General features: G+C 55.0%; 1 protein-coding gene across 1 annotated transcript; it reads right to left on the bottom strand.

Annotated features, from left to right (window-relative positions):
- Nucleotides 1–782: 782 nt before the first annotated feature.
- LOC139826632 (coiled-coil domain-containing protein 81-like) lies at nt 783–3,730 on the bottom strand (the record flags this gene model as incomplete). The annotated part of the gene is made up of 4 exons (XM_071802985.1): nt 3,290–3,730; nt 2,558–2,619; nt 1,902–2,058; nt 783–1,039 (listed from the first exon to the last, which is right to left on the bottom strand). Coding segments are annotated over exons 1-4 (540 nt in total), but the record flags the coding sequence as incomplete, so codon positions are not given.
- Between the last annotated feature and the right edge of the window lie 9,717 nt (nt 3,731–13,447).

Raw genomic sequence — 13,447 nt, 5'->3', positions numbered from 1 at the left:
TTGCTGCTTCTGGGGAAATGATCCTGCTCACAGTGCACATGGAGAGCAGAATATTATCTAGTGCTCTGATTTTCTAACACCCTTTTGAATTCTGATCTTGCCCTCCAAGTTCCTGTAGAGCCTTGCAGATTAACGTTTCCGGACCTAAGAGCAGTCTCTCCCACAGAGGAAAGAAAAGGAGCAGGAGAAACGTAGTGGGAAATGTTGCCTAAATGCGTCTCTAGCTCCACAGTAGGACAGATGCATAAGCCGTGCCACTGTCCCACGTTCCTCCAAGTGAAGTCAAACATACCATGGCAGGACGATAACACGTCCAGAGGAGGTCTGGGAAGCAGCGGTGTCATGGCGTGAGATGACTGAGTCCCTCATCTCCGGCATCTGCAACGAGGACAGAGACGGATGACGGGAGGAGCGGACACTGGGAAGGGCCGGCTGCTCGCTCCGCCTCAGCCCAGCGCCAGCAAAGAGCCAGAGCCGCCCAAGGGCTCTGGGCTCAGCAAGCCTTGCTCTGCCTGTGCCTCTGCTCCCGGCCCCCAGAGTGGGGCACGCAGCGCTCCCCGCCATCAACGCCGGCCTTTTCTCGCAAAGTGCAGCTCCTCTGGGGGTGGCTCTTGCAAAGCCAGGCCATTGCACGCCAGGGAGGTGCTCTGCAGAGAGCCTGCTGTGCTCTAGAGCTCCAGGAGCCCAGGTGACTGAACAAGGCATGGTCGGCCAGGGGAAAGCAGCCCCCAGAAAGCATTTCAGAAGCAGCAGGAGTGGGGCTGGGAAAGTGAAAATCCTACCTCGAGAAGAGCTTGCAGCATCTTGCCAGTGCCATTCAGCCTTTCCAAAAAGTGTAAGTAAAATCTCTTTTTTATCTCTTTTCCCTCGGCAATCAGCATGCCCACGTCCCTCCAGATGATGGCAACGTTCTTCCTGTTCTCTAGGTAGGCATGGAAAAGGTGCGTGGTCCTTTCCATGTAGAGCTGCACGGTGCCCTCAGAGACAGCGTTCTCTGAGGCTATCTCAGCATACGGCAGTTGTTCGAAATCTTGATGGCCTGAAAGACAAGAGAAGAGGAACACATGAGCTTGCAGACCTGCTGGGCAGGCTACAATCAAAGGTCTGCAGCCTCCAGGCCCTCAGGCAACACTTTGGTACTGGGCTGCCTGGCTGGGCCAGCGCCTCTGAGGAGACGCTCGGCTTGTCCCTTCCTCTTAAAGTGGACAGTGAGGTGCGGAGCAGACAGCTGTGGCTTCTCTGATACAGAAAGGGAAACAAAGAGTCTTAGGCACTTGGTGGGAAGAAGAGTGACTGCGGGACAAAGTGGGGAGATAGGCACCAGGTCCCAGGGCAAGCTGGAGGGTGCCAGCCCACACTCGGTGCTGTCTTTGTCTTTAGAGAGAAACGCACCCCAAACACAGCCCCAAGCTCTGGGTGCTCCCCAGGGTCCCACAACAGCTGCCCCAAAGGCAGTAGTGACTAGAAGGCGCAGGTGTCGCCGTCACTGGCTTTTGGAAGGAACCGTCTTACCCCCCTGGGTTTCCCCTGCTTTTCCCCTGTGCAAGGAGGCTGAGGGAGCTGGGAAGAGCCCCGGCATTTGCCTGGAGGAGGTCTAGTGCAGCGGAAAGGGGGAGCAAGAGTTGAAGCATCACGGAACCAGAAGACACCACACCAAGGAAGCTGTGAGGGAACCTGTTGTTGAAGCAGGACAAAGAGAGTGCGCTCTTAGCTGTATTGTCCTCTGGTGATTCTTTAAAACAAACAGCTAGGCAGGGTCCTTTCACAGCCGGCTGGTTTTGTCGAGTGAAGCTCTTGGCAGGACCGCGGTGGGTGGCTGGTACTCCCCTCAGTCACCTCTGGGGAGCACAGCACCCCTTCCCACCCTGCTCAAGGGCCAGCGCCGCTTTCACGCTGCTTACCAGGGAAGTCTTTGCAACCATAGCGGAGCTCATGGTCCTGCACAACAGCCTTGTCAGGTCGAAACACGGGTCTCTCCACGATCACCAGATCCTGCTCGCTGAGGGCTACTCGCTTTCTGACAACCGCAAAAGTCCCGATTCCGGGAATGCGGACAGCCTGGAACAGAGGAGATGGCGGATGGGAAGAAGTCTTGGAGGGGCAGACGGGTGACTTGTCAGAGGAGGCTGATGGCGTTTAGTGCCCTGCCCTGGCCTGAGGCACAAAGGAGCAAGATGGGCTCCTTGGGAGAACACAAACAGGGGCTGCGCTTTTCCCTCTCACCCCCCTTCAGCTACGAAGAACCAAATAGGTGAGGGAAAGCTGACAAACACCCTCTGGCTCAATCAGATAGAAGGCAGGGGGTTCCCACGCTTGGAATAAATCCAGATGTGTCCCAGGCTTCCAGGTTTTCACATGCAACTCTGACGGGGGGACCTTCTTGTACATCTGAATGGACAGAGAAGGTGTCCATGTCACTGTGTGCATTGCAGTGTCGTGCTGGGGCGTTGCTCCCGCTTTCAACGCAGGGGAAGAACAGCTGCACCCCATGGCAAAGGGCTGTCAGGACTTGATCAGCGTTCATCAGGGTGTGAGGGGAGAAGGAGGTAAGGCCCACCTGGTGGAGAGCCAGCTGCAGGCTGAGGTGATACGATGTGCTGGCCCAAATCTTAGCGAACTCTGGAAAAACAAGGGAAAGACCTGTCATGCTCTGAGGCAGCAAGCTCAAGACCATTCGGCCCACTCCTGTCCAAGGAGCGATGCATCTTTCACTCAGGCATTTCAGGTGGTCTCTCTCCAGCCCGGCAAGAACCAAAGGACACCTCATGCTGCCTCCAAGGGGCTCCTTTCCTTGCAGGTGCAGCTCTCCAGGGTGTGACCCACTCCCACGGGAAGCCGGCAGTGCTTTGCCATGCCCGCGGGGGCACGGGGCTGTGCTCCACGCGGCTCTCGGAGGCTCAGGGCAGGCCCTGGTGTCTCCCCAGCAGGGGCCAGTTTTGCCGGGTCACATCTCTGAACACACAGAGCCCACGTGGCCCACGAGCACCTTCAGCTCTTCCATTCAGACATGAGCTCAGCGTGGGTAATGCCCAGCGCCAGGCAAGGGCAGCCCTTTGGGGTCAGGGGTTTCTGCCTGGGCTGCCCCAGGAAGGCAGGGGCCACGTCAGGAAGGGAACCAGGAGCCCTGGCTGCCACATCAGCCCCTCAGCCCTTTGGGATGGTCAAGCAGGTCCCTCCTTGCAGTCACCACTCCTGAGCAACCACCCCCCACAGTCCTCGGGTTTCCATCCTGATTTCAGAGATGTCCTTGACCCAGACACACATGTGAAATTGGGCCTGAAGGCCTTACCATAACGCTCGAGCTTCTCAATAGTTGGGCTCAGGTGAGGCTGCAAGAAGAGCTGTCTTGCCATCTTAGTTCCACTGCTGCTTCAAGTCAACAACAGCAGCAAGTGGCTGGACAATGGCTTTACTGCTTCTCCTTGTCCTCCTCCTTGTCCTCCTCCTTCTTCTCCTTCTTCTCCTCCTTCTTTTTCTCTTCTCCTCCTTCTCCTCCTCCTTCTTCTCCTCCTCCTCCTCCTTCTTTTTCTCTTCTCCTCCTCCTCCTCCTTCTCCTCTTCCTCCTCCTCCTCCTTCTCCTTCTCCACCTTTCACACTCCTTGGTGCTGTCGTGCTCCCTCTCTCCACCTTCTCCTCCTCACTGCAGAGCAGCTACTCCAGAGCAGAGCGGTGGCGAGAGCAGCTCTCAGCACTTGGAGTCGACTCGGCCTCACCGGGGTGAGTGGGGCAGATGCTGGTCACGACAGGGAAAGGGGGACTGTCACCACTGTGACGTCTGGCTGTCCCACTGTGACCTCGGACCGTGTCACAGAGGGGCTGCACACACCTGCCCCCCAGGCCCTGCCAGGGGCTCTGCAGTGGGCAGGGGTTTCTGGGAGCTGCCCCCACCCCACTGTCTCCTGAGTGGGAGGGGTTTCCCCAGGCCGCCCCTGCCATGTCCCCACATGGGGACACAGGGCTGCAAGCGCCGATGGGCTTCCTTCTACCCTTCCCCGCTTCTTCCTGCCTCTCTCACCCAACGTGTCTGCAGCGGGGAGCGCGGCTGCCCTGCCACAGTAGGGGCGTGCAGAGAAGACGTGAAGCTTCTAGACCGCCCACAGTCAGATCTGACACGGATATAAACGGGGTCCCGTTGAATGGCCGTTTGTGGTCTTCTCGGAGCTGCGGGTCTGTCTGCCTGAAGCCTCCCCTTAGGCAGGATCGCCACCTAAAGTAGCCTCCCGGGATTGGGTCAGCCTCGTCGCCTCGCTGGGGTGAGCGATAACTTACTAGGTAGAACTGAGCTATTTCCTCACCAGATCAGCGAGTGTATTAAACAATTCCTCGCCGCTTGGGCAGGTGTTTTCCTCATTATAAACCCGTGGATTTTCTTGAATAATTCCTTGCCAGATTCAGGCAAGCGTATATCCGTAATATAATTTCTCACTAAACACGTGGGTGTATTTTTCCTGGGGTTAGAGACTGTAATAGACTTAACGATATATTTGTTAATCAAACTGGTCTAAATGGATATGTTATCAGTGGCTGTGAAACCTGAGCATATAATATTAGTACATGCTGCCATTAAACAATGCAACCTGTATGTAGTCTTTGTAGAAAAAAACTGTTCCACAGATATGTGTAAAAGCCTAATTTAGCGTACCCTGCAGAACATTCGGGAAGAGGCTGACAGAGAGAAGGGCTCAGGGTCATTAGGAGACGGGAGTGCCGAGGCGCCAGTGAGCCGCTGGGTGCCCGCGGCCAGTGTGGGGGATGTTTGGAGGCTTCAGGGGCACCCCACAACCGGTGTGGGGGTGCAGAGAAGCTTCTAGAATGCCTAGAGTCAGGTCTGATCAGCCTATAAAAAACGGGACTCTCGTCGAGACTCCGCCCATTGTCGCGGGTCTCTCGGAGCACGAGCGAGATGCTGCCGCCGAGAGCCCTCCTCCCCGGGATGGAGACTCCGCTTGCCTTGCCGCCACGGGTGTGAGTAAAACGGCTCGCAGGATTGCGAGTATATTTATACTTTCCGTGCACATTTGCACCTGTAACTTCCCGTGCTTAATATAAGCATGTATAAAATTATTTGCTCGCATAAGCGCGAGTGTATTTATACTTTCCGTGCACATATGCACGAGTAACCTTCTGTGCACATTGGCACACGTATAAAATTATTTCCTCGCATAATCGCGAGTGTATTTTCCTCCCGTGCTTCCATATAAGCACGTGTAGTATTCCGTGCACATTTGCACGTGTAAGTAAATTAACCCTCGCAGGATTGCGAGTGTATTATAAATTTACCCTCGCGGAATCGCGAGCGTACACTTTCCGTACTCACTACGAGTACCTATATCCCTTTAAGAATAATCCCGCACCGTGTTCAGGCAAGCGTGTACTCCTCTGGGCCTCAGGGGCGGTTCCGGCATTGTTTTGGGTGAAGCCACGTGCATGCACACTGTGGACCTCCTGTTGTACTAGTTGCTGCCCCTTCATAATTTTCCTCAACTGATACCCGAACCTATATTTAAGTCACTTTTGGAGTTCTAAAACCCTGTTTCTCACCGGTTTAATAAAAGTTGTTTTGGACCCTCTTGTCCCTTAAACTAATCTCGGGGTGCATTCCGTGACACGCTGGCTTTCTTCTTGCTTTGGATCAGCAGCTGCCCCTCCCTCTTGATGTCTTCCCGGGTGGGGACGTGCTCGTCATCTTCGTCATCAGATTTAGAGGATTCTGGAGGAGGGAACAGAGAGAAACGGGCTGGGGAGGGTCTGCAGGGCCACTTCTGCTGTGCCCATGTCACCAGGGAGAGCCAGCACGTTTTGGAGGGCTGGTGACATCACAGGGAGCTTTCCTGCCAAGCCCTGGCTCTTCCTGCCCAGCATCCCAGGCTGACCTGCAGGGCCTGGCAGTGCCGCTGCTGTGGCCCATCCCCAGCTGCTGGGGCTTCCCAGAAAGGTCTGGAGCCACGCGGTGCTGGATGCAGCTCCAGCTTCATTCAAAACAGGTGGCAAGCTCAGAAACTCAGTGGCTCCTCCAAGAGTATCCAATGGGAAGAGGCCACAGACAGACCCCAGCACTGGTTGTTCTTCACAACCAGGTGATTTCGAAGACAAGGCTCTCCCTCCTTGCCCCACAGCATCTTTTCTTGTTCCTTCTGTGGTTCGATGCTCACCACCCCGCCAGCTGCCTTCATGCTCCCACATCCCCACCTAAAAGCACCACCCATGCTCAAAGCCTTGGAGACAGCCCCAAGGTCTGGAGAGAACTCATGGGCTGGGCTCTGCTGGGACAGGGAGAGACAGGCGAGGATGGTCACAAATCCCAACAGGCAGGGGCAGGGACAGTCGCCGTGGGACACGTCCCCGCTAAGCTCTCCTACCGTCATCGCTGCTGTCTCTCTCCTCAAAGGAAACCACCACGTTCTGAGGATCACTCGACATTTTTTTCTCCAGAAAATCCCTGGCCTTCACAAAAATCTGTGAAAGACACTCTGGGTTAATTGCTGAAGGGGAGGTGGGTGTTACAACCCAAGGGATGCCCTTGATGTCCCCCTGGGGGACACTTGGGATGGGCCATCAGGAGGAGCCTGCTGCGGGTCCCCGAAGACCCCAGCAGGGATGGACATCCCACGTATCTCGTTGCTCTTATCCAGGATCTTGCACTCAGGGGGCAGGTGGGCCGCCCGCTGTGCCAGGTACTGCAGCTTCTGGCCCAGGTACTGGAGCTTCTCCTCCACCCCCCGGGACAGGAGAGAGTCATCCTGGAGACGGAGAGAACCACCTTGGTGGGCAAAATGAGCCACTTGGGGTGAATACCTGGCCAGGCACGGTGATGCCATGCAGATGGAAGAGGAGGCGGTCGATTCTGTTTTCAAATTCAAGGAGAAGCTCCTCGTTCTTCAGCAGCTGGGCTCGCGACCGGTCTCGCCGGGCCTCTTCGGACTGCCGTTTTGCCCTCAGCTCCTCCTCCAGCATCCTGCAGCCAAGCACAGTCACATCCATACAACTGCACAGGGGTGCAGAGACACCACAAATCCGTTGCAAAAGCTGCCCAAGTTGCAACCCACCACACCCCCTGCCATGAGTAGGGACATCGTCACCAGCTGAGGTTGCTCAGAGCCCCGTCCAGCCTGGCCTGGGATGTCTCCAGGGACGGGGCATCCACCACCTCTCTGGCCAACCTGGGCCAGGCTCTCACCACCCTAAGCGTAACAAGCGATAAGACAAACAGAAATGGCCTCAAGTTGCGCCGGGGGAAGTTGAGGTTGGATCTGGGGAACAATTTCTTCCCCAAACGGCTGTCAGGCATTGGAACAGGCTGCCCAGGGCAGTGGTGGGGTCACCATCCCTGGAGGGTTGGACAGACGGAGATGAGGTTCTCAGGGACGTGGGTTAGTGCCAGGGCTGGGTTAACGGTTGGACTCAATGATCTTGAGGGTCTTTCCCAACCAAAATGAGTCTGTGATTCTATGACATGGCTGTCCCAAGGGACACACAGGGATGGTGACTCCACCACTGCCATGGGCAGCCTGTTCCAATGCCCGACAGCCCTTTTCAGGAAGAAATTGTCCCCTATATCCCACCTAAAACCTCCCCTGGTGCCAGTTGTTTCAGGGTCTTGGTCTGGTCTTTGCACTCTGGCCAACAGAGAAGCCACAAAACATGTTGAAGACTTCTCTCTGACAAAGCTGGACTCCATTTTTCCATCTCAGTTTTTGGAGAATCCGGTCTGTGGCCTGTTTGCCAGACGCAAGGGAACACTGAGATGCTTTAGCTGCCTTGAAAGGAGGGGAAGAGCAACGACATGCAGCAACACAGGAATTTCAGGTCTCCTGAAACTGTTAAGTTGTGAGCAGAAGATAAAGGCCAACTGCTTTATCATGAGCATTCCCTGAATGTGTTCAGACACCGCATCCCAACTCCTCACCATGTCTGTGAGGCGAGGAGAAGACGTCACCCCACCAGCGAGCTCCTGCCCGGGAGACAACACTGGGTGCAATCGGACTGACTGCCGCTGTCTTAGCCTGGCCCGGGAGAGGCGCCCGTGGAAATGGATGTGACAAGTGGCAAAAAGGTACAGGAGCGAGTGGGAAGACACCAGAGGCAATGCCTGGGTTTCTAGAGTAAGAAAACACCAAAATACAACCAACCAGGAAGGCAGTGGCAGGGTCAGGAGCATCCCTCTGCCAAAGTGACCCCTGGGCCACACAGGACAGCCCTGCCTGGGACAGCCTGCCTGCACTGGGCAGGGGAGCTGCATGGGGCACAGTAGGGCACTGTCCCCACCCCATGGGGGCCATGGGGCAGTAGAGCCCATGTCGGGGCGTCCCCAAGATGGAGGTCATAAAATCATTGAATTATTTTGGCTGGAAGAGACCCTCAAGATCATGGAATCCAACCATAACCCACCCCTAGCACTAACCCATGTCCCTGAGAACCTCATCTCTGCATCTGTCCAACCCCTCCAATGATGGTGACGCCACCAGTGCGCAGGGGAGCACACACATTCCCAAACACTGGAAAAAGAAAGGTTGCACGGTGCCCTCCAATATAGGAAAATTAATAATGTAAGGAATAAATTAAGAAATGCAGGGGAGGGAAAGGGCTGATGCCATTGGGGTTTCATTAGGTGGCAGGTGGGGGGGGGTGACACAGCCCAGGGAAGGAAAGGAGAGATTTCCTCTTCTGCCCTGAGAGACCCTTATTCCTTCCACAACAACCACTGCCAAAGGCTTGACAGGAGCTCCAGCGCAGTTGTCTGCAGCCGCTGCCGGTGAGAAACCTAAAATAGGACATGGGAGAATTTGCACGGGAGCGTTCACCACGCGGAAATATCTCTGCCCTGGGAGGGCTGAGGTTGAGTGCGTTGGAGGTTTGTTTTTGTTTTCAAGGATGTGATCAAAATCACATGAAATGACACACAACGAAGGATAGGCACAGGCTGGGACTGACACCGGAGCCTCAGCACCGGGTTTTATCGCTCATGGAGAAAGGGAACCAGGCTAAATCAGCCAGCTGGAGGCCAAAACAAGCAGCTCCTTTGGCTGTTCTGGGACGGGAGATGCAGGCAGGGCCACCAGTATGGGGTCTGTCCTGGAGCTGCAAGGGTGGGATGTGGGACGAGGCAGCCAGAGCTGCTTCCACACAAGGAGGCACAAACATCTGCCATTTCCAGGTTGGTTTTAGGAGGGTTAATATATGTGTGGGTCAAAACTCACCATCACATCGCCTGGGTTGGCATTGCCAGCCACAGGTTGGGTTTTAGCATCGTTCTAAAATGCTGGAGGGCCTGAGGCAGCACTGGTGACAGAGGGACAGACCCCCTGGGGTCCATGTCTGTCTTGCGCTGGGGACCCCAGAGCTGGACTCAGTTCTCTGGGGGGCCCCAGGAGAGCAGAGCAGAGGGGGAAGCATCCCCTCCCTCCACCTGCTGGTGATGTGGCCCAGGACACACTTGGCTTTCTGGGCTGCAAGAGCACACTGCCAGCTTATGGCCCTTTTGTTACCCACCAGCCCTTCTCCACAGGGTTGCTGCCCATCCGTCTGACCCTCCCTCCCTCCCCCAGTCTGTGCTGGTACTGGGTATTGCCCTGACCCAGGTGCAGGACCTCGCACTTGGCCTGGATGAATTTCACAAGATTCACATGGACCCCCCAGCCTGTCCAGGTCCCTCTGGATGTCACCCCTTCCCTCCAGTGCATCGACTGCACCACTCAGCTTGGTGGAAAACCAAAAGTGAAGTGTCTTGGGTGATGCAGACATCAGAGAAAGGCATCTGGCTTTAGCTCTCTGCCAAGCACAGCTGGGGAAACCCTTTGAAATGCTTCAGCCACTTTAGCAGAGAAAAATAACACCCCCACACAGTTGCCAGGCTTTATCGCTTACAATTTCTAACTGTTGGTGGAAATCTTCATTCTCAATCACTTTAATCAGCACCTTGAGCTTCTCTTTCAGTTTCTTCCCCTCCCTTGCTGGAAGAATAAATCGCAGCCTCATGTGAGCACGTTTGATTTGCATGGTCTCCTTTAACTGTCTGATCACTTCCAGTGCCTACAAAGGTGTTAAAAACAAAGAGCATTTACACACCTGCTTGAAAACCATCACACAGACCAAAACCTCAAATCCTTCGCATCAGCTTCTGACACTTTTGTCAGCGCTGCAGGGAGTTTGCTCGAACGCTGCTTTGGTAGATTAACAAGGAAAGGCAGAGTTCTTGTTATTCGTGATCCCTCCAACGCTGTAAAAACCCCTCTGAAATCTTAAATAGCACTTATACTACAAACCAACATGTGGCTCAGATGCAAGGCCCGATTTATTACCTCAATCAAACTAAAGGACAAAACTTTTCTTTCTGTTCCAGGCGTATCACTGTTGCTGCTTTAATTAGTTTCTTTCTTTCTTTCTCCCTTCCCTGAATTGTTAGAAAACAAACTGCACGAGTTTCAGCAGCTGTTTGCATCCAGCATTCAACCACCGGCTGGATGAAGAATCACTCTGCAGAATTCAGCCCCCAGGGCTTTGCTGATCCCTCTGTGGCTGCAAACAGAGAAATTACACTTGAAGCCACCACCTCTGACCTGAAACCGATTTTGCAAGAAAACAGACCTGCTGCTTCGTGCTCTTGTTTGGTTTGACGGAGTAGTGAATGTCCTTCACGGCTCTTTCTATGACGATCACTGTGTACGGCCTCTTTGTTTTGGGATTCACGCATTTGTCAGCGACAATGGTCGCGATGTCTCTAAACATCTACTCCAGCTGCGTGTGCCGTTCTTTGTCCGATACCTGCAGCTCTCCTTCTGTTAAAATCTGGACAGTAAATAACTAAAAAAACCCAGTTAATAAATGTCATGGGTTTGACTACAGAGTGAAAAATCTAGTAACTCTGTTAAATTTAACAATTGCTTGAATGGTTTGGTCAGATGTGAAGTGGATAAAAAAATAACAGTATTAATAATGTACGTCATTATGACAGACAGCACGGAGAGATTTCAAAGAAAAAACTCACCACAGAAAAACTACAAAAAAAGATGCACAGATTTCCTTGAATTCACAACAAGCCCACAGTTCATATCCTACCAAGAAGGACTAAGAAATTAGATCTGTTCTTAACATTTCATTGGACTTCCCCAAGTGAGCAACTGTCCCCTTTGCATCCCCTGCATCCTTAAAAATATACCTTAGGTGAGAAACTCTTCAGCACTGGTAATTCTTTTTTTTTCTGTGTCCACAGACATCAGTGTATAAAAGCTGTATATTCTACAGAGTATTCAGAACTCTTTTCAGCTAAATACATATAAAATATTCAAGACTTGGAGCACAAGTGTGATGGGAGCAGCTGAGGGACCTGGGGGGGTTCAGCTGGAGAACAGGAGCTGAGGGGAGACCTTCTGATCTCTGAACTGCCTGAAAGGAGCTTGGAGCCAGGGGGGGTCGGGCTCTGCTCCCCAGGAACAAGCGCCAGGAGCAGAGGAAACGGCCTCAAGTTGCCCCAGGGGAGGCTGAGGTTGGATCTTGGAACAATTTCTTCCCCAAAGGGCTGTGGGGCATTGGAACAGGCTGCCCAGGGCAGTGCTGGAGTCACCAGCCCTGGAGGGGAAAGTCTTCTCCAAGCTTTTATAAAGCTGCTAACCGCGAAGTGGTTGAAACCTACCATCTTACAGATTTCTGTTTGGTCATCCGTCACAAATGCTTTAACAAGATCATCTTTCTTTGCCACCTGGCCTTTGAAAATGTTGACAAACACTCTGTGTGTCTGCAGGACCTCATCAAAATCTTTCTCCCTAGAGATTAGGGCACGGTTAGAAAATTTGTGAAGTCAACAATATAAAAAAGAACATGAGTTTTTAGCAAGGAGGAACAACCTGTGCTGCCAACGAGCCTGGAAACTTCTACTCCTGAGATGTAACTCCCCAGGAAAGCGCAGGGCACTGCCCTGTGCCCAAGGGCGCTCCGCGTACCCGGATTCACACAGATCCCACCACCTTCCTGGGCTGGAGAGCCGCGTACCACAAAAGCTCCCCGGCTCCACAGCCAGGCCCCACCTGGGCCTCTCCCCTGCCACAGCTGGGTGCCCACACGGGGCTGCCCCACAAAACTGGGTCATAGAATCACAGAATGTGCTGACTTGGAAGGCACCTACACGGATCACAGAATAGTTTGGCTTGAAAGGGGCCTTCCCAGCTCCCCCAATGCCACCAGGATCACGGAGTCCAACTCCCGTCCCTGCACAGGAAACCCCACAGGTCACCTCGTGTGCCTGAGGACATTGTCCAGTCTCTCCTTGAACACTGCCAGGCTTGGGGCCGTGACACATCCCTGGGAGCCTGTTCAGTGTCCAGCACGTCTGGGTGAAGAACCTTTTCCTCATGTCCCACTGACCCTCCCTGGCACATCTTCTGCCATTCCCCGGGCTCTGTCACTGTCACAGAGAAGAGCTCAGCCCTGCCCCTCCTGCTCCTGCTGAGGAACCTGCAGCCCATGAGCTCTGCCCTCAGTCTGCTCTGCTCCAGCTGAACAAACCCAGGGACTTCAGCCGCTGCTCATCCGGCTTCCCCTCCAAACCTTCACCAGCTTCGCAGCCTCCTCTGGACACGCTGCAGTAGCTTTGTCTCCTTTGTCCCCAGCCTTGCACACAGTGGATGCTCCAGGTGAGGCCGCCCCAGCGCAGAGTAGAGCGGGACAATCCCCCCCTGCCCGCCTGGCCGTGCTGTGCTGGGTGCACCAGGACACGGGGCCCTCTTGGCTCCAGGGACACCGGTGGCTCACGTTCAACTTGCCGTCCACCAGAACCCCCGATCCCTCTCCATGGAGCTGCTCTCCAGCACCTTGTCCCCCAGTCTGTCTGTACAGCCGGGGTTGGCTCAGGTGCAGGATCCGGCACTTGCTCTTGTTGAACTTCATGTGCTTGGTGATTGCCCAGCTCTGCAATTTGTCCCGGTCCCTCTGCAGGGCCCCTCTGCTCTTCAGAGTGTCCAAGGGAGGTCCACACAAGCCCCCCCCAGCCGGGCCCCACACGGGCCTGCGCCCCACACGGGCCTGCGCCCCACACGGGCCTGCGCCCCACACGGGCCTGCGCCCCACACGGGTCGGCCGGCCGGCCTCCCTCCCGCCCTCGGGCAGGCCCCGGGCCGGCACTCACGCTCCGCTGCGCCATCCCATGGCCTTGTTGCGGTAACAGGCGATCCCGAAGCGCTTCCCGGCGCTTTCCCCCTGGTTGGTGGGGGTGAAGACGGACACGGCGGCGGCCGCCGCTGCGCCACGGCCGAGGGGCCGCCTCACGCTGCCTTCCCATTGGTGGCCGCCGCCCCCAGGAGCGCCAGCAAGAACCGTCCGGCGGGAAACGGTGGCCGGAAGGGGCGGGGGTCTGGGGAGCTTGCGGTGTATGGGGGGAGGAATAACCGTGAGGGACGTGAACCTGTGAGGACTGTGGGGGGTGACCGTAGGGTTTGGGCTAAATAACTCTGAGGGC

This window comes from Patagioenas fasciata, assembly GCF_037038585.1.
Source record: "Patagioenas fasciata isolate bPatFas1 chromosome 19 unlocalized genomic scaffold, bPatFas1.hap1 SUPER_19_unloc_1, whole genome shotgun sequence".
Lineage (NCBI taxonomy): Eukaryota > Metazoa > Chordata > Aves > Columbiformes > Columbidae > Patagioenas > Patagioenas fasciata.
This window is presented reverse-complemented; position numbering and strand designations above follow the sequence as displayed.